Genomic DNA, 21,238 nt, shown 5'->3' with positions numbered 1-21,238 from the left:
TGTGGCCAGAGCTTTGCATCAGTTTTGTTACTTTAGGAAGTAAGGCTGAAAGAGCATGATCAGGGAAATAAGAAAACAGAGTCTAATGATCTGCTTTTGGTGTTTGAATGGTTTCAACTACACGTACAGAAAAAGACCAAGGTTACTACTTGTTGATTGCTACCAGAAATTACAGTGTGACCTTTATACTCACTTTAAAATGGAATGAAGGAAAAGTAACTATGACTAAAGCTAAACCCAGGTTTTTAGAAATGCCTAGGGTGTCATGGCATTCTATCTTGTGATTTGGGCAGCAAAATGTAAAGAAAAAGACTTTACCGGATTATTGAGATTATTACTGATTACTTAGATCATTATAGATAGCAGTATTTGCTTTCTGTAAAGGACATTACCATCAAAAGACACTTTCTATTTCACAAATACAATTATTTGGTTGCAGAAAATCTGGAAGAATTAAATGTGCAATACATATGCTTGAGATGGAGCATAATGATATCTGAGAATTCAAGGAAATCAGAATGTACAATCAAAAAAAGGACAGATACTATGTAAGATGTAGTATTCCTGGAGCATTTGGCAAACCTTTATTGGTCTTGTAATAAACTTCTGGTTTTGCTTTGATTTTCTTCAAACTTCTAAAAGCAAAATTTGCGTTATTTAATTTGCTTTCAGTGTTATTTAAAGAAAAAATGAACAAGTTGGATTCCGATTTTTTCACCAGGGTGCTTGAAATATTGCACTTCAGTATTATGTCACAGCTACTTCATTTGGAATAGGATTACAATTTGGCTCGGAGGGTTCTGGACTCAACCGGCGGAAGAATTGGTGACCCTGAGAATCTGTGTTCACATAGACATAACCCAGGTTCGAGGGATGATGTGCGGGGCAGATCTCTGTTTTCTTTGGAGTATAATCTATGCGATACATAGTTTCATCTTGAAAAGGAACTGCATTAAGACCTACAGCATGTACAGGTTTGCAACTTTGAGCTGGAGTGCCCTGATGTGGTATGTAGTGAGATCTGAATGTTGTTAAATCGGCAAATTTTCCCGTGGGTCTTTGAATTTCTTGTTCTTTCTTAATAAGCCCTCGCGGGGAGATACTCCAAGGTTTAAAGTCTTCTCTTGTAGTAGTGTTCCCTTGAAAAGGGGCGCTGATTCTTCTTCCATGAGGTGGTCTTATGGGGGCAGCAGGAGAAATCTTATGTGAAATGTAGTCAAGACGGTTCGTGGAGTTAAGATCCATCTTGTCTGTGGGTGGAACGTACTCTCTGGGTTTGCGGAACTCAGGCAAGGAAACCAGCACTGGCTGATAACGATCCTGGAATTCGGTGGTTCCATTAAAAGGAGCATCAGATCCAACTTTTCTGTGTTCGGGCTTGCAGCTTTTTGCCTGTTGCCCAGGTATCCCTTTGAAATCTCTCTGGTGGGTTGTGAGATCTTCAAAGGGTTGGTCGCATGGCTTGTACTCTTCCTTTGGTCTTACGAATCGTGGTTCCATCTCATGAACAACATAAGCAGTGCGATGGATGGTGTTCCCGTCGAAAGGCCCATCTGGCAGCTTGGCTGCAGAAGGTTTAAAACTTTCAGGGGGATTCGGTTCCCTAGGAATGTAGTCATCTTGAAACGTGGAAGGATTTCCAAACCTCTCTGTAGGTGGCTGGTACGTCCGCTCCACCTTACAAGATTCCGTTCTTTGAGCTTCCCATAACCTATAGTCATCTGTAAGGCAAAACCAAAATTCCACCATACAGGTGTTCTTAAGACTATTCCTTTAAAATTAAGACAAATTCTTCTGGTATTAAATCTTGCAAAACAAAGAAAATGGATGTAAGTGAGAATGATAATTTTATCTGCATGTTTGTGATATGGCAAAACTGTCTTCTGTTATAGTGTGTAATTAAAACAGAATTGTACACGATGCCTTGTTTTGACTGTTTTCTCAAGGAAAAAAAATGTTGCATGTGCTTATTTAGTGTGTGCTTTATACAGAAAATAGCCCTATACAGGTTTTATGTACAATATCTTCCATTTTACTTAGAAGTTTATGCAAGTATACAAGAGTGAAAGGAACCTTATAGGTCAATGGGTCATGTTCACTACTGCTTGATAGAATCATCTCTTAATTTCCATATCAACATTACATCCTTTTAAAGCTTCTTGGGATTTTTGTTTTCTTTGCCAGACTGTTCTGCTATAATTACAAAACTTACCAAACTTACTGCCCAGTCTGAACTTCTTCACAGGCATTTGAAATCAGTTTTTTGTGTTACAATTCCTGTACTAACTTTGAGTGTTTTTTCACTCCTTTGTCCTTACTCCCTGTTTCATGTTGCTAACATGCATTTTAAATTTTAAAAAACAATTGCATGCTGTTTAAGTTGTGTGCTGGGACAAGGCTAATTTATTCATTATTTGCTAACTTACTACTTATGTGCATGCTAAATAGAAATATTTACATTTCCTTGTAACTATTTACAATTAATAAATATAAATAAAATGTATTTACATAAATGCATTTCTGTCTAGCAGAGGCCTAAGCTTGAAGAAGCTAGTGCAGTATAACTGATTTTAAAGAGACTGTTTTCCCACATTTTATCCTTCCAGCTCTTCTGTCACTGCACTCTCTCCTCTGCTCATTTCACACCAAGAATTCTAATCTCCTGTTTTAATACCCATATCTGATCCTTATTATTTCAACTATCTCTTCGATACCAATGGTATCGTAACGTGGAACATCTTGATTTTCAGTAGATTGTATCTTGTAATTTATTTCTACTTACTTTTAACTGGCTAAAATGCAGTACATGTAACAAATTCAGTAACACATGTATAAAATTCTCTAGTGGTGTAAAGTATATCAAGGTCACTTCCCAGAATGACATAAAAGGAGATTTAGCTCCTTTCTGCTGACTGTTGTAATAGAATAGTTTGTGTCAAGACAGATCCTTACTAGGATGATATATACACAAGCTATAACATACACAAGCAGAAATCCAAAATCCACTTTTGACCTACTCTGTGGCAAAATATGTCACATGAACTAAAACTACCTGAAAGATGTATTGCACTCTAATTACAATCCACTTTTGCCTGATAGCCTAACCAAGTGTACGTTAGAATTTCCTTCTAGCCAAGAAAACCTCAGAGAGGGCTTTTTGTTTAGAACCAATGAACGTCACCCCTGAACAACTGGAGTGCTCAGCATTTTAAGGCATTATGACCTGCTTTCTGTTATGTCTTACTCTGTCCCAAACTAACAAATCCAGTTTCTAATGTAGATTATTCAGAATACTCCCTTCATCTTGGTTATTTCTCTTTCTGTAGGTGGCATATCTTATTACCTCGATAGGTTGGTATGGTGTCCAATTTTGCATCTGTAGTGTGTTTTCTCTCTCGAGGTCTTGCTAATGTCACTGGTCCTACTTTATGAGGATTATAATCTCTCTGGTATATGGTCCCCAGGTCAATCTTTCCCGACTTTGGTCTGTACTCTGCTGGTGCCCGAAAAGGTCTCTTCACAACATCATATGGTAAATAATCAGTTCTGAAGTGGGGAAAAAGAAAAGACTGGTTTAAAAAACTACTTTTTTTTCCTGAAGAAGTCAGGTTTTTTCCACTGTATGGAAAAATGACAGCTTAAGATGTTTACTCTGAAAAATCATCCTGATGTCATATGTTAGAGGGGTAGCACAGAGGGAAGCAAACTATAGTACATAAATTCAAGGGGCTCTGATGCATGATAAAGCCTTTATTCAAAGGTAGATGGTGAAGCAACTTTTTCAACACTCTGAATCTCATACACGGTTTAAAAATATTATTTAAAATATCTGAAAGGAGACTTTAAAAGTTGCTGTAATTTTGCAAAGAAATGATCCAGAAAGCAGAAGCAGAGCAAAGCTCAAACTACTATGAGGGGTAGCATTTACTAATGGCATGAGGAGAATGGAATATAATCAGAAACGTAATTCCACTGTTTTTATATGGGCACATTACATTAAAAGGGTGTATATTACATATACAGGTGTCTAAATAGTCCATACAGTACATGACAAATCTGGCAGAATGGCATTTGGGTTTTTTATTTATGCCTCTTTTTTAATAAACAAAGAAGTTTCACCCATTGCCCTCATAGCTTAAAAGAAAAATAATAATGGAAAAAGTAAAGGCTGGTGTGCCTGTCACATCACTAACAATGAATAAGAGATGTCTTTTTCTCTTTGAAAGATGCTCTTTAATTCTGTAAGCTTAACATCAGAGTCTGTGCACTGACAGAACTCCTAAACCTGTTTACAGCTTGCTTTCTTGAAACTAATAATTTAGAACTATGAATTAAAAAAAAAATCCTTTTTCTTAAGATTTCATTTTCCCACTATCTCAGATTCCACATGTGTATTACAGGAAGTTCCCCAGCTTGCCAGCTTGTCAGGCTCCACAAGACCTAGATTTCCTAAAGAGGCTGAAAACAAATACAAAAATTTTACATTATCTTTACAGGCTAAAGGATGCTGTAAATAACACAAATCTTTCTGTACGTGCGCTTTGCTATTTTTTACAACCTTTCTGTGGCAGCTGTACTTCTGTACTCAAAATCTACACCTTATATATGCAAAAAGCGTAAAGGATGCAACGGTTGCATTTTGAGAAGGCAGCAATGCCATGTTTAGTTCCCCCCTTAAAAAAAGAAAGAATGAAAAACCTCACGGAGTAGTGGTAAAACGCGTTGCCTCAAAATATTTACTTAAATATGGAGATTCCATCCATTTTGCCGCGGTGCTGTTGGAACTCAGGTTTCGGCTTACAGCTGCTGGGCGGGCAGATGTTGCCATAGCCGGGGTAGTTGTCCACATACTCGGTTCTGTGGCTCGGTGGCAGCCCATCGTCGTAAATCTTCGTGCGTTTATGGCAGCAGCGATGGCGCCTGGGCAAAACACACCGGGTGAGATCGTTCTGAATTGTTTCATTGCAGGGGAAACTCCACCTGGGAGTCTACTGGGAGTGAACAACAAATGGGGGAGATCGAACAGCGTCAGTAGGTTTGGTTTAAAATCTTAGTTCTGAGTGAGAAAACCGCAAAATGTTGATGGCTGATGGCCCAGGTGCCAGAGCACAGTACACTAATACATCAATAAAAACAGGATCAGATGTGAGTCAGTCCTTGGTACAGAGTACAAGGGATGGACAGAGTTGAACTCAGCCCTCTCAATGATGCTACCACCAGGACGGCTTTCCTCTCTTTTCTTTAATCTTTATCGATATTATTAGTTTTACTTGTAAAGATCACTAACTACATTTCTTGTCTCATATTGCCTCTTTTTTACTGTATTCCCTTATCACTTGCCTTTTTACTTCTGTAGGTCTCACCTATTTTCACCGCTATCGTTAATACTTTCTGACTAATATTTTAGTGGTGTGGAATCTCTGGTGTTCTGCAGACCATTTCTGACTTTTGACCCTTTTTTTCTCCAAGGACTGACTGAATTCTATCCAAAATCCATGTTTATTTAGAAATAAACATCTCTTTTTCTTAATAGGTTTTATTTCAATTACACCTGCTTGTCATCGATGCCTAAATCAATGACACTGTTGTGCTCAAAGGTATACCATGACAGTTCTTTACTTACACCTTGTTGTTTTGCATAAATGACTCATAAAATTAAAATTTACATGTTATTATTGTTTTGAAAATCTTGTTATATTCATTCTAATTTGCATAAACCCCATCTCTCTGGCTGAAGTGATTGTTGTTTGAGCTCTCCCTCAAGGAAATATGTAACAAAAGATCTTCCTCCTTCTGGCTGACAACTTGCAATACTGGTTCAGATAATAGCAAAGGGAAAAAACAATAAATAATTTTTCAAATAAAAAGTATTGTAAAATTCTGTACGTGAAAAGCAAAAATATCTAAAAACCCAGAAGGGTAAAAGTGTACAGCTCTGACTGAGTACAAATAAATTCAAGTCTCAGGAAGGTAGATATCCAAGGAATAGCTCAAAGGTATGTGGAGAAATTTAGCTAGCACTCACTACCAAAAAGAAAAACAATAAATTAAAGCAAGATAAAATGGAATACAGAAACAGACACGAAAGACTCCTGTTGGGAAAATGGAAAAATGAAAATGGAAAAACCACTACAAGAAGTTATCTGAGACTGGAGATCCTAAAGCTGGGATTAGTTTTGCTGCCTGAATTTGCCAGCTCAGTAGTTCAAAAAATGAGAAATGAAGTAGCCCTGTCTAAGAATCCAGATCCTTTCAAAGCCCAAGGTCCTTACTCCTTTTCAATCAAGTCAAGTAACAACTGAGAGACGTTTTCAGAACATAGAAGGAAAAGGAAAAAGGAAGAAGAGGGCAAGAACAGGAAAGGTAAGAAAACAAGGAGGTAAGTGTGTGCTATTTCTCAGCACAGTGTTTGCTTGTCATTACATTTGTCATGAAACTCAGTTTTCACCTTTGTAATGTTTTTTTCAGAAAGTATAAACAGCATATGCTGTGTCACAGAGCTTCTAAAAGTAACAGCTATGCAGAAACAAAAAACATTGAATGCTTTGAAAGCTAGTTGAAATATAGGTTATCAAATTATAATGTTCTTCATGTATTTTTTTGGCATAAAATTCAAAGGAGTTTGAAACAAACACTGCAAAAACTTCACTATGACAATCTTCAGTTTGCCATATGCTGATCCAGACCAGTCATCAAACAAAAACGCCTCCTCTGCTCTGGTGTCACCAGTCTTTAAGGACTTAACTCTGAATATTTGCAAAGCAAGGTTGTCAGTATTGCTAAATGGACGTGCTACAAACAGAAACAGACACCAGAAAAATAATTACTTGCAGAGTAAGCCTGTAGTTCTTGGTAGATTTAACCCAGAGGTGGAAGTTATCTACTCTCTCTCCAAGAAAAGAGATTTTTGCAATTTTATTAGAATTCATTGCTGATCTAAAAATGTCCTTCATCCCAGCCATTTCTAGTACATGAAATAATTCTGAGCAGACTCTATGTACAGAATTACTTTAAATCAGATGAGACTGCTCAGGAAGATCCTCCATCCTACTCTGTGTTGAGAAAGTACTTTCAGTGGGCCTAAATGGCAACGTAAAATTACCTTAATATCAATGTGAATTTGCCTTGGAGAAGAGATCAGGGTATTTTTGGTAAACCAATAAATCTACTTCAGGATGTTGTCCAGCAGCTAAAGTGAAAGTTTTCATTTAGATAATAACTCTATATATCTACAAATCGTCAGAGAAGACAGATTGCAGCTCTGATAAATGAAATATGTTTGGCCAGAACTCCTTGAAACACTGATTATTTTTAACTTCTTGTTCCTCGTATTTATCTTAATTTCAACCCCAGAGTTACTGATAATTCAAACTGATTTGGTGAGAATGTGCCTTTTCCCATGACTGACTGGTGCCTGCTTTGATGGATTATTATTCTTTCTCTTCTTTGAGGGAGACCAGCTAACTTGTGGCTTGCATAAAGTCTGAATAGAATCTCAGCTAACTAGAAGTGACAGTATATGAGCTCTCTAGTGCCAAATGCTGTTGTTCTGGTTATTTTAATAGAATGGTGGTGCATTTCACTTATTTAGGGCCTGGCATACATACATTTGTTTTTATGCAATGTTAGACAGACCCTTGAAATTTTCCCACAAATCTTTTCCTCCCAGAGAACTAGACTAATAATGAGAAAAGTGTAATGTTTATCATAATAAAAAACTTATTAACCCCCCCCTTCCAACTCAAAGCTTTTATTTTTTAGCTGCCAGTACACGTGCTGTGGTCTGAAAGACAGAAATGATGGATGGACACTATTTTTGGGAGTCATCTACTTTCCTAATGTTGACAGGAGATCTGGTCGGTTTTATTGGGGTTTTGTGTTATTTCCATGTGGTCAGTAGGATGGGTTCTTTTAGAGATATTTTAGAGAGATCTTCCTCTTTCCTTCTAACTTACATTTATTCCAGAATCTAGATTTTTATGATAATGATAACAAAAGCACAGTAAGTGAGGGGTAGCTGACAGATTGAGAAGATAAAGCAGTAGTTTATTTTTGTACCTCTAAACTAAATTTTTATGCTTTTGTAAGCACCTTTCATGTATCTTTTATGCTTTTGTATGCATCTTTGTATACATCTTATGTATCTTTTATAGCAGACAAATACTATTCTTGAGTGCAGAGAGGTCATCTCCCACAGAGGCTTTTTTCTTCTTTGGAAGCCAGATTTTACATCCTGCATTAGAGAAAGCAGAATAAAGTTCTGTTGTACTGGCTTTTCTCCCTGTATTTATAAGTTTTTTTAGTGTTTTTTTTTTTCTTCTGGGGAAAGCTAGGAAAGATTGTTTCCTGTTATTTTATTATTTAGAATTAAGCAGTAATTTTATGTCCACAAAATTTTCTGCAAATAGCTAAATGATAACTTGTACAAAACATTAGATCTTTATATTTGCTTTGAAATCTCTTCTAGGATGTTTATGCATTCCAATATCCAGGTAACACTGCCAAGTGACCAGCCTTCCCCTAAAAACAGAAACACTATACACTGAAGCAAACACAATGTGCTGCCTAAACTAATAATGGCTTAAGATTCTATTGACTGTAAAAACTTCAGTGATGTTTGTTTTAAACCACAAGCTTTCTGCATGTTTAATTCAATTATTTGTATTATTAAACTAGGTTTTTGGATTGAGAATTTTCAGTTGAGTTGAACCTTAATTTGTGCTCTCTCATTGTGTTATCTCACCATCTTTATACTTGAGCCTAAGCCAGTTTTGTTATCTCATCATGAAAACAATGCTTTCCAACTCTTCATTAATCTAGAACTTTTGAAACAATTTTATGGGGCAAAATTCGCCAGAGTCTCAGCCAAAAATAACGTGAGGAGCTTTGCTCACTGCCTGCCTCTGATCTCTGTCTACAGATTAGAAAAAAGGTGGCTCATGAACAGATAGACAGACTTCCCCCACAGAAACATATTAGGAGTGTGTCTGCTATACAGACCTTGATATGAAACCTGTAGTTCATGGTACCCTTTGCAGCCATAGGGTTGGCCCTGTACTCAAAAAAAAAATTGAGCACACTCTTGGGATCTTACTATGATTCTTCTTGTATGTAGTTGTTAGATCTTTTTTTAATACTGAAGACTGAATCTTTGTATCCTATGATGATTATTTTTCTGGTTTTGGTTTGGTTGTTTGGGCTTTTTTTACGAAGAAATTAGGAGAAGAAATTGAAAATATTAACAGTTGTGACTGAAACCTATAAACATATAGCTGAATTTTGTGAGGTTTAAGTCCCTTATTTTTTTTGGAAACCTGACTTGTGAATTTTTTTCCCTATCTTTTACCCCTACCTGATTTAAATGTAAACATACTGCTTCATATTTACTGAGAAGATCCCTTTCTAGGAAAGAGGGAAGCCAGAAACTGTTGAAATGGGGCTGTTACTCATTTCCCACCTTCCCACTGCTAAAAATATTAGCTGTGACCAGGCAAGGGACCCCCATGTAACACAGGGTGTGTAAGGGGAGGTGAGATCAAGAGTGACTTTTTGGGGTGGGCCCGGAGTGCTGAGTAGCCCCAGTGCCACCTCCTGGGGGAGGACCCCCACCCTGCTGGGGCCCTGAGGCCCCAACACCCTCCCCACTCCCTGGTGGCCTGGGGCACTGCTCACACAATCAGCCAGGTTGGAAAAGACCTCTGAGTCATCAAGTCCAACCTGTGGCCAAACATCACCATGTAAACTAAACTGTGACACCAAGTGCCACCTCCAGCCTTTCCTTAAACACCTCTGGGGACAGTGCATAAACTGCCTCCCTGGGCAGTTCATTCCAATGTCTAGTCATCCCTTCTGTGAAGAAATTCCTCCTAATGTCCAACCTAAACCTCCCCTGGCACAGCTTAGGGCTGTGTCCTCTTATCCTGTCACTTGTTGCCTGGGAGAAGGGAATGTCCCCACCTGGCTACAATCTCCTTTCAGGGAGTTGTACAGAGTGATAAGGTCACCTTGAGCCTCCCTTTCTCCAGGAAAAACAACCCCAGCTTCCTCAGCTGCTCCTCATGGGACTTGTGCTCCAGACCCTTCACCAGCCTCATTGCCCTTCTCTGGACTCCCTTCCAGCACCTCAGTGTCCTTCCTGAATTGAGGGGCCCAGAACTGGACACAGCACTTGATGTGTGACCTCACCAGTGCCGAGTCCCTGGTCCTGCTGGCCACACTATTCCTGACACGGGCCAGGTGCCACTGGCCTTCTTGACCACCTGGGCACACTCTGGCTCATGATCAGACGCTGTCAAACAGCACCCCCAGGTCCTTTTCTGCTGGGCCACTTTCCAGCCGCTCTGCCGCAAGCTTGCAGCGCTCCATGGGGTTGTTGTGACCCAAGGACAGGACCCGGCACTTGGCCTTGCTGAACATCACACCGTCGGTCTCGACCCATCGCTCCAGCCCGTCCAGGTCCCTCCGCAGAGCCTTCCTGCCCTTCCAGCAGATCGTGGTGCCGTCCGCGAATCTGCTGGGAGCGGAACCTACTCACCCGCAGGAGCAGATCTCACACAGGCAGCGCGGCGGCCCCATCCCCGCTGCGGCCGCCCCGGCCGGTAACCAAGGACGCCGCGTCCCGTGGCAACGGCGGCACCGCGGGAGCGGCCCCGGCCCGGCTTCCGTCCGGCGTCACGGGGCGGGATCGGGAGCGGCGCCGGGACGGGTTTCCGGGAGCGGCGCCGGAGCGAGCGCAGGTGAGTGTTCCCCGCTCCGGGAGGGGCGCGGGGGCAGCGGGGTTGGCTCGTCGCTTTCCCCGCCCCGGCCCCAGCGCAGCCCTCGCCCCAGGGCGGTCTGTGCCCCCCTCCCGAGGCACTGCGGGGCCGGGGAAGCCCCGGGGGCAGCGCGGCGGTGCCCGCTGGAAGGGGCGGCAGGGGAGGGCGAACCGCGGCCAGAGGGTGACCCGTGAGGTTTGTGCCTGTCCAGGCGGCTCAGTGTTTGTCCCCAACCAAACCTGACCCAGTCCAACCTCCTGCTCCGGGCTAAAGTCCAAACAGGCCCGTGCTCTCCGAGTTTCAGGTGTCCGAGGTGCGGTGCAGGTGGTGGCGCAGGGACGTGACGCGCTCCACGGGGTTTCCGCGATGAGCAGCGCTAATCACAGTTGATGTAATTAAAAAAAATCCAAAGCGTTTTCTCAGGTTGACTCCTAAATAAAATACTCTCCTCCGCTCACAGAATTAGCCGACCATGGTGCTCACCAGCGTGGAAAAGATGGTTGGCCTCCAGAAGAAGACGTCCGGCATCAGGAATATCTGTATATTAGCCCACGTGGATCATGGTAAGGGAGGTGTTTGTGGCTGGCAGAGACCCCCAGAGGAAACTTGTGTGTGTTGGAACGGTGGTGAGATGTTTTGGTCACTGTTTGAAAGCAGTAGGTTTTCATGGGTTTAGTTTTAAACTGTCTTAAACCTGATTCAGGGATGTAAATTTGCTTTATGCACCTTTTTCTTGGCCTGGTACAGCTTATCTTTAAGAACTTAAGAGAGCATTATACTGTAATAGTTTGGAATGGTTGAAACTGAATGTTTTCTACTTCTGTGATGGTGAATGTCAGCATGAAATATATGCTTGCAAGGTAGGCTGGTTTTTTTCTATGTTTACTTACTCCAACAAGTTTGTTATATAGGTGGAAATAATAAACACTTCTTTTATAACACAAATGTTTTTTCTAACTGCCTGCTATACTGAGGTTTTGATGTACTGTTTGTTATTTCAATTGCTTTTCCGGTCATGACAGGTAAGCTTGCATCCAGTCTTCAAAAACATGCATGTGTACCTAACAGGTGAAGCTGAATAATTGCATTTGGTTTTTTGAAAGTTAATTTATACTTTTGTGGCACTTAAAAGCCACTATTAGTGTTGATGTTTTAGAATACTGCGTGTTGTTGGCATTCATAATATTGTTGCATCTTTTGCCATTGTTTATATTCATTTAATCTGAGTAATTTATTTTTCTTTTCAGGCAAAACTACTCTAGCTGATTGTCTTATTTCTAGCAATGGAATAATCTCCAGCCGCTTGGCAGGAAAGGTAGAGTTATCCTGTCTTTTTTAATGAAATTCTGGGGTATGCATGCTGGGATTGTAAATCTGTGATGATTAAGAAAATTCCAATTCTAGACTTGCTAAACCTTGTTTTCTTGCGCTCATAGTCTTTGGCAGTTGATAAGAAATTGTGGAGATAATTCTACAGACTCATCACCTGTTCTTTTGGTTTTGTACTCAGCTGAGATATCTAGACAGTAGAGAAGATGAGCAGATCCGAGGAATAACAATGAAATCTAGTGCAATTTCACTGCACTTTGTGAAAGGTAATTTTTTTATGCTGGCAAATGTGATTTGTAATACATACTTTTGTTAGTTTTCCCTGTCTCCTTGTTGTTGCTGTTATGAACTTTTTGTGTGCAGCTTTTACTTTTGTATTTTTCTCTTTTGTGGGCTTTTTGTGTTTAGGCCATTTAGGAATTTGTGGATTCTGCAGAGACTTAATCATGCATTCAACAGCCAGCCAAGATAATTGAGTTTCAACTCAGCATTAGGAAAGCTATCTTCAATCCTATCTCTGAGTGGAAGCTATAAAAATAGTTACCTTTACCTCTTTATTTTAGATCTAAATACTTAAATTTTAATCTTAAATCTTGAATTAATGGCACTTAAAGGCAAGAACTTCTTTCAAAAAAACAAGTTCTAGTACAGTCTTTACTACTATGTCAAGTTGCCTGTTACACTGTGCTGTAAAGGTTTTTTTGTAATTCATGTCATGACAGTTACAAATAATAGCTGAAGCAGTATAACTAGGTGGCTGAAAGAAATATTTTTTGAAAACTGTTCTGAAATGTTGATTTATTGTTTGATCCTAGGTGATCAGGAGTACCTCATTAATTTAATAGACTCCCCAGGGCACGTGGATTTTTCTTCAGAAGTATCTACTGCTGTCCGACTCTGTGATGGTTGCATCATAGTGGTGGATGCTGTTGAAGGAGTCTGTCCACAGGTGAAATAAAGTGTATTAAACAGAGGAAGAGGGTAGGGAAGACAATAAGTGAAGTGTGTTATATAGAAATGAAAGATGAGCTGTTTAAGAAAGTTTTGTAAAACTTTTAATAAATGACAGTGCACTTGAGGTATGAAAGTAGTTGTGCTGAAAAGCTGAACAATGCTGGTGAGTGGGTGTAATGATGCGGGGTTGAAACAGTGAGTATGCAATTTTTCAGGTGATGGAATATTTGTATAGAGAATTCTTTAAAGAAGTAATTTCATATATTTACGTGGACTTCTAGGGTTTTGAAAGTGAAAAAATAGGCAAAATAAAACTGAGATAGCCATGAAAAAAAAAGCATGCTTTTCTAAATAGGGGGTTTTTTTGTTATTGTGGGTGTTTTTGCCATGAAATTCTGCCATTCTACAGAATTCTTCAATAACTAACAGTATACACCATCGGAGTCAGATTTCTGGTTTGTGTGTCAACCTGTCCTTTACTATATGTTTATTAAATATTAGGATTATATTTTTTATTTTTTAATATTCTATCTTTTTTTGTGGTGTCAAGCTTTCTGTAATGGATATTTTTTAAAACTCTTTCCTTCTTAGACTCAAGCAGTCCTGCGACAAGCATGGCTGGAAAATATACGCCCAGTGTTGGTGATTAACAAAATCGATCGCTTGATTGTGGAGCTGAAGCTCACCCCTCAGGAGGCATACTTGCACCTTAAGAATATCTTAGAACAGGTATTCAGGCCATAGTGCCATGTTCACACAGCAGATTTTATTTGCACTACAACGTTTAGTCTAATTTTAAACATTGGGATACATCTTATTTCTAATAGGTTTCGAGGTTCGTTCAGAAAGCCTGTGACAGAGAAAAGAGTGTTAAATGCCTCTTGACAGGTCATCAGGAAGAGTCTTCTTTTTTAGAAATAATATGCTGAATGTTTTGTTTTTCCTGTTAAATTGCTTAAGTTTCTTTGGAGGTAGACGAATTATCTCTTTGGACTGCTCCTGATATGGATGGGTTTATGTGGGAATAAAGTTGATTTATCTTTTGAGTTTTAAGTTAAGTTGCCCTCAAACTTTTTTCCCCCCCAGAGTTTACTTTTAAGCACTTTTCTGCCTGGCTTCCCTTTGCCCTCTGCTGTTTGTTGCCAGTAACAAGTTTCTGTTTCACCATTCCTTGTTCTGAGAGGCCAAGTGTGTTACACATGATCCTCTTTGTCTGATTCAGTCCTGGTGTGGCGAACTTTGACTTGAAAACTACGTGGTGTTTATGTCTCATATGGTGTTAGTCTCATAAACTTCTGTTGTCTTCAAATGTGCAAAATTAGATACACAATGTCTGTGTTTTAAATTGCCAGATGAATCATAGGCAATGCTATCTTGTTAACAAAACCTCTCTTTTTATTTTTTGGAGGGTGGGGGAATTGCATTTGAGTTGCAAGGGTTATGAAAGAGTGAATGAATCTAAAGATGTTTTTACATAATCTTCTGTAGATCAATGCAGTCACTGGAGCACTCTTTACCTCCAAAGTGTTAGAAGAAAGAGCTGAGAAAGAAACAGAAAGTGAAAGTGTTTCAGACACTGCACCAGGAGATCAGATTTATGACTGGAGCACTGGATTGGAAGATACTGATGATTCACATCTGTATTTTTCACCAGAACATGGAAATGTGGTGTTTGCCAGTGCAATTGATGGCTGGGGTTTTGGGTAAGTCTGGGATTTCTTTTTTTTCTTTTTTTTTTTTTTCACTTGATTACTGCAGTTGCTCCATATTTGTAAAGATGTTTTTTAGATTTTTCTGTGACATGCAACTGTATATAAATCAATTCTAATAGATTAACACTGAACAGCTGAAAGTACTACCAGCATTGTCTCTGTGACAGGGACCTCTGTTTTAGACAGCAGTTGCTGGGCCCACTGTGATGTCCAGCTTAGCCTGGTAAACTCAGTATTTTTATCAGTTGCTGGCATTTGATGGACTGTGATAGACGAGGCCAAAAACTGCAGCAGTGCAGGAGCTATTGCACAAGTAGATTAGTTTGGGAGGGCAACAGGTGTGTGAAGGTTGCACATGTTCTGGTTGCCACGAGGTGGAGTCGTTGTCTACATCATGAAAATGTAATTAGAGAGCTCCACTCAGTAATACAGTGAATGTCTTGAATATTGCAGAACCTTTAGAAAAATCTTCTCCAGGATTTTTAAGTCAAAGTCAAACTCTTAAATAAGGTGCCATGCGTAGCTTGTTGTTTAACACAAACATTTCTTGTCACTTCAGAGGAAAGGGAAAATAAAATCAGCTATTTTAGTTTAGTTATCTGTCACGAGTAATAGCAATTTATAAAAAGAAAAATCAGAGAAGTGTGTAAAGAAGTTGAAAACAAATTTTCCAATTCTGACATGCTTTTAAGTCTGAAAGAGATCTTTCATAGAGGATATATGTGAGGGGAGGCCTTTCCATTTCTGAAGGCTAGAGGGAGTTTTCTGATACCTGTGTTTTACACATTAACACATCTCATGGTAAGTTCTCTATTCCCATATGGTTCCCACAGTTACTTTCCTGTTTATGATGTGCAGGGAAACACTATTTTGGTACCTGTAGGCTTTAACTTTCCTGACTGGTAACTTTTCATTGAAATTTCATGGAGAAAATGGATTATGATAACAAACTATTCTTACACAGAGTATTCAGGCTGAAATTGTTAAGCACTTGTTTTAGTAGAGTACTCTGCTGTTTTTCTCCTGGATGGATAAAGAATGGACAATATGCAGCTTATTTTTGTTTTGTTTACTGATAAAGACTGTGCAAGGGCATACATGAAAGCAAAAAGCTAAGTTTTTGTTTTGAGAAGTTCAAATTTGGCCTGTGTTTTGCGTTTAGTATTCTAAGTGTGCCATAAGGGAATGTTAAACATTAAGAATAATGATTCTTCAAGGAAATGGTACAGTGGAGTACATTGTTACAATAAGTAGAAATATAAGCTCAAAAACAATTTAGAAACTGTTTTTTTGGATCAAGCTAGTTGATATTTGCAAGTAAATGATCAACTATTAAGATTTTATGGGTTACAGAACTACATTCTGATATAATCATGTGGTCATAAACACCCTGTGATCGCCTTTGTAATGAGAAAGCACGTATGTTGTTCTTAAGTGGTAGGTGAAAATAATGGTTATTTTTGTAAAAGTGAGGTTTAGATAGCTATTTTCCTTTCATTGTTTCCTTTTTCCCGATAATTTCTCTGCATATAGAATTAAATTTCATACAGATATGTCTGAAAATTGAGTTCTTTCTCTAGCTCAGAATTTCAGCAGAAGCTCTTGGTGTATGTTGGTACTGATATTTCTGCAGAGTGGAATGTGTGATAGATGATTAATGCTCCATGCAAGGGTAATCTGAAGTGGAATCATAACTGGTCAAGCTTTAGTTGTTTCTTTGTATTTGCTATGTCCCTGCCACTTGAAATGTTTGTCAAGTGCCTTGAACCTTACTTGCAGAGTTATTATAAGGCTGAAATCTAAATATTTGTTGTCATTTAGCTTCAGATGGGAGAAAGAAATGGGCTAGATATGACTTGTCCTCTTTTTATGATTGGTACATTGATATACTAAAGAGGGTTGGTGGGCCTTCTGTTTATTCTTTGCCAATACTAAACTGATTCAGGATGAACTTAAAAAACTTACAACGGTTTTTATTAAATATGGAACAAAAAATCGTGTTTGTTAAGATTCTCCAAATTTAAACCCTCTTCTGCTTTATATATCTTAAAACACTTTTAAGATTGCATTAATTGAACTATTCATGTACAAAATTATATCTCAGCCAAAAATATTTGTGCATCTAACTTAGGTAAGTGGTGTTACTGTTCTGCTGCTGGGTCTGGATCAAACTGTTCCCAGATTACACATTAGAAGATTATGTTAATCTAGTTTCTATCCAATAAAACGTTCCTACATCTTAGACAAATGACAGGAGTTCAATCTGCCAGATTTCTTATGCATAGCAGTCCTAATTCTCGATTCCTCCCTCACATCCTGAAGTGTTTTTAATGTATTTGTGGAAGGTGAATGAAGATTGTTGGTTTTCTGATACTGTTGTGTTTCTTACAATGAACTGGCAGACCCTGGCTCTTATAAATTATATAATGCAGGGGGGGAAAAAAAGAACACTTTTCTTAATTAGTTTCAAGAGATACTTGTGGACTGGCAGCAGTACTGTGTGGTGAAATATGGATCAGTGGAGCATGTTCTTAATCATGGAAAGCCTTGACTGCTGTTATATGGTTGTGGGTTCTTTTCCTGAAGGTATTATGACTTGTCATAGAAAAAAAAAATAGATTATTGGGCAGTGCCAGTCTCATCCAATGTAGTAAGTGCATGTGTTTTTCTCATAATCCTCAGGTGCTGAAAAATGCTATAAATGTCTATACAGGAGCTGTTGGTGCACGAATCTTGAATGTTCTCCCTGTATTGAGAGTTTAGGATAATTTCTGGAAAAGAAATCTCTTTGAGCTTAGTTGAGAACTCACAGCTCATGTCTTGCTGACATGGGCAGGCCTTTTTTTAGGTGTGTAGAAACTTAAGAATTCTGGATTCCAAAGAAAATATTGTCAAATAACATTATTCTGTAAATAGGATTGTTGCAATGATAAACATGTATTTTTCTTTTTCCTGTGTGCACAGGGAGCAAATATTCTGGTCACAGACTATATTTAAATGTGTTGTGGGACATCTTTCATAGAATAAGTTTGAGAGTCACCACATAAGTATTTGTAACTTTTGTATTATGCTTTTGAGTTTTTGCTGAGGGAATAGTACACAAATGTTTATTTCAAATAAACAAGTGCAGCCTTGAAGCTGACTTGAACCAAAACAAAGCCATTCAAATACTGCTCATGTTTTTGACCTGTTAGGACTAAATATTTTTGCAGGTGTAACTGTTAAACAATGCAAACTAAAGTGAGAACAATTGGAGAAGTGGGAGTAAAAGAAGGATTTGAGATTTTTGTGTGATTTTCATGCAAGCTGTCTGTCTGTTGTTTGGGCTGATAAGAACATGTAAACAGCATTGCACTTCTGTCAAGGTATATTTTGTTTCCTTTCAGCATTGAGCATTTTGCCAAACTGTACAGCCAAAAGATTGGAATCAAGCCTGCAGTACTTCTGAAGACTTTATGGGGAGATTATTATCTAAATACAAAAGCAAAGAAGATAATGAAAGGTGATCAGGTAAGGAGGTTGTCAAAAATATTACCTGATTTTTATTTTGGGACTTGTTTTTAGTTTTACATTCTATTCCTCATAGTGTGTTGTGAAAATTGACCTCAGTACCTGTTCACTCAGTGTCACTGCAGGTATAAAGTCACTAGGATAGCCTTGCATCAACCCTTGGAGCAGAGAACATTCCAAAACTGACTATTCAGATGCTACATGGAGAAAATCTCATCTTTCAGGGAGTTTCCTTATTGTCATTTAATCATGATTTTTTTTGGTGTTTACCTAGGTGAGGATTAATAGTTATAAATAGTTATAAATGTATAAATAGTTATGAAAAGAGGGATAACCAACCTCAAGGTAGTTATGTGCCATATTTATCAGGTCCTTTTTCTAAAATTGGAGCCCTTGTCCTCTACTTCTTAATTTTGTGGTTTTGTGCCTTATAGCATTTTTATAAGACAGACTGTTGAAGTAGTGATCTTTTGTGGAAACAGATAACTGTCCTGATTTTGAATAAAGATTTTACATACTCCTTAGGAAAAGTGCAGTCTTAAGCCTATTGTAAAAGTGAGGAATTGCTGGTAATGAGCTGTATGTTTGTCTTCTACCAGTCAAAAGGAAAGAAACCTTTGTTTGTGCAGTTGGTGCTGGACAACATATGGAGTCTGTATGAAGCTGTTATGAAAAGGTGAGAAGATTTATAAAGTTTTCATGACGTCTCTTTCCGTGTGCTGTGGTATTTTTTTTTTTTTAAATAGTCACAGATTATAGATATTTGTTACATATTGCTACTCTGTTTTATATCTATTTATTATTTTCCTTACAGGGACAAAGAAAAAATAGAAAAGATAGTCACCTCTTTAGGACTGAAAATTGGTCCACGGGAGTCACGGCACGCGGACCCTAAAGTTCAGCTTAATGCCATTTGTAGCCAGTGGCTGCCAATATCTGATGCAGTCCTCTGTATCCTTAGGAAAGATACTATTTTTGGTTTTATTGGCAGTTCTCAGACTTCAAAGTGCGCTCACATATTTCAGTGTGTGATTTGGTATGATGTGTTCCCTTTTTTTATGTCTGTGCCTATGGTATCTGCACCTGTTTTCTTGCTTCTAACATTGCAACTTACATATCTGCAGTTATTCTTATATTTCTACCAACTTCATGCTTTTGCATGCATGCTGTCTTTAGGAAGCTAAATTATTAAACTGGAGGTAATAAAACAATATACTTTCATTATATAGTTTTATATACAAATGTCAGTGATTTTCCTGAAGGAGGAACCGATCTCCTGTTTATAGAAGTGTCATAGGTCTTCTGTCTGTGAGGTTCTGTAAATGTCTGGTGTTATGTTTTAGGTATACAATTTCTTAATCCAAAATCAACCTTTGTTGTTTGTCTACTGTGCTCATCATTTATAATATAATAGGTATTATATTATAGTAGATGTGCACAAATTATTGATGTATAAATACTAATTAGTTCTATTAGTTCTATAAATACTATTAGTTCATGCCCCAGTTGTGCTGTTCTTAATGTCCCAGTTGCACGTAGGGTGGGCCACTCCTTCTTAACTCTCCATTCTGCCCTTGATAAGTGGCAAAAAATTGTTGCTGATTTGAGAGGAACCTGTATGCACTGTGACAGACAGAGCTGGATTTTGGATCTGTTGTTGCTGGCAGTAAGTGCATGAGGCTGAATTAAAGCATTGAAAGCATTTGTTTTGCTTTTATTTGCATTCAATAAGGAAATATAAATATGTATCCTTAGCAATGTGTTTTAGCCATGGTGTGTAATAAAGTTCCCAGTCCTCTTGACATCACGGCAGAGAGAGTGGAAAAGCTGATGTGTGTTGGAGCTAGAACATTTGATTCTTTGCCACCAGAAACTCAGGAACTGAAAAGTGGTGAGTAGGTGTTCTCCCATTAACAGGAAGGTCACTTCTGTCTTGGTGGTTTTGCCTTTGGATCTTAAGATGTGTAGTAGTCTCTACTTAAATTTATTATTATTTTACTTGTAATGTCTTTTTCAATGTTTGTCACTGACATGTCATAGTCTAATTTGATAAGATTATATTTACATATTTTTCTTCAATCCCATATATTCATGGTTTTTCAACAGCTCAAGCTGCAGGTGATGTAAAGCTAGGGTTTTACAAGGAGATGAGGTTAATATTTGGTTTTGGTTCTAATAGTAGAATTGAAAATGTAATTGAGAATTGAATATTTTACTAACTTCAATATTAAAATCATTAATTTTTAGCCAGTAGTGATTTGAATTTAGTTTTAATTTTTGCAAGTGTACTGATCAGCTTCTGGTAATTGGATATTAATTGCAGAATAGTATTTTGAGGAGAACTTCAAGAAATCTAAGAGGATGAGATGTTAATTAAAGGTGAGGTGTGAATGTCAGATTGACAGACTGTTAGGAGGTGTTTTCCCATGGTGAGGAAAGGGGCTTTTCATCCTTTATTGAACATTTAAAAGCATGGTGTTCTCCAAACAGTATTCAATACTGTGTCAATGTAAGTTAATTGGAAGAAGTTTGCCTCTAAACTTGGATCTTACTGCTCTTGGTTATGAAAAAGTAGTGTACTTCCACATTTGGTGAGCATCTTGCTAATTTGGAGTAGTAGTTTTGTGCTTTTGTTTGCCTGAGGACTTTGCTATGCAGTCTTTTCACATATCAGATGAAAGGGAGAAATGTAGGAGAAGATGATTCAGTTTCTACGTTGTTAGAAATTTTGAATGGAATTGTGTCTGGTTTGAATTTCATAATGTGCTCCAAGTTTGGATGAAAAAATAATTTATGGGAATTTCCTAAGTATTTGCTAAGTTTTGTGCAGATCTTTCATCCTTTGAGGCATATCTGTGCTTGCAGGGATGTTGGTAGGATTTCATGAGCACGTGGGCATTTGCAGGACTTCCTCCTTTTGTTTGAAAGGAGGGAGGGTACTTTGAGGTACTGAATAGACAGTTCAGTCTTAACTTTAAG

The 21,238-nt window shown here is 38.3% G+C and overlaps 2 protein-coding genes across 2 annotated transcripts in view; one reads left to right on the top strand and one right to left on the bottom strand.

Moving 5' to 3' along the window:
* Positions 1-549: 549 nt before the first annotated feature.
* SAXO2 (stabilizer of axonemal microtubules 2) lies at positions 550-10,661 on the bottom strand. Its single transcript, XM_032700378.1, has 4 exons — positions 10,535-10,661; positions 4,741-4,920; positions 3,344-3,546; positions 550-1,721 (listed from the first exon to the last, which is right to left on the bottom strand). Exons 1-4 carry the CDS (start codon positions 10,573-10,575, stop codon positions 748-750), a joined length of 1,398 nt encoding a protein of 465 aa, XP_032556269.1. The 5' UTR covers positions 10,576-10,661; the 3' UTR covers positions 550-747.
* EFL1 (elongation factor like GTPase 1) overlaps positions 10,623-21,238 on the top strand; it is a 70,367-nt gene continuing 59,751 nt past the window's right edge. The window contains 11 exon segments of the mRNA XM_032700369.1: positions 10,623-10,736; positions 11,215-11,317; positions 12,002-12,069; positions 12,265-12,349; positions 12,899-13,032; positions 13,629-13,766; positions 14,526-14,740; positions 18,136-18,259; positions 18,859-18,935; positions 19,074-19,210; positions 20,028-20,150. Coding sequence (XP_032556260.1) covers positions 11,227-11,317; positions 12,002-12,069; positions 12,265-12,349; positions 12,899-13,032; positions 13,629-13,766; positions 14,526-14,740; positions 18,136-18,259; positions 18,859-18,935; positions 19,074-19,210; positions 20,028-20,150 — 1,192 coding nt within the window. The 5' untranslated portion in view covers positions 10,623-10,736; positions 11,215-11,226.

Source organism: Chiroxiphia lanceolata, chromosome 12 (genome assembly GCF_009829145.1).
Source record: "Chiroxiphia lanceolata isolate bChiLan1 chromosome 12, bChiLan1.pri, whole genome shotgun sequence".
Taxonomy (NCBI): Eukaryota; Metazoa; Chordata; class Aves; order Passeriformes; family Pipridae; genus Chiroxiphia; species Chiroxiphia lanceolata.
The sequence above is the reverse complement of the archived record's forward strand: the minus strand, read 5'-3'. Positions and strand labels throughout refer to the sequence as shown.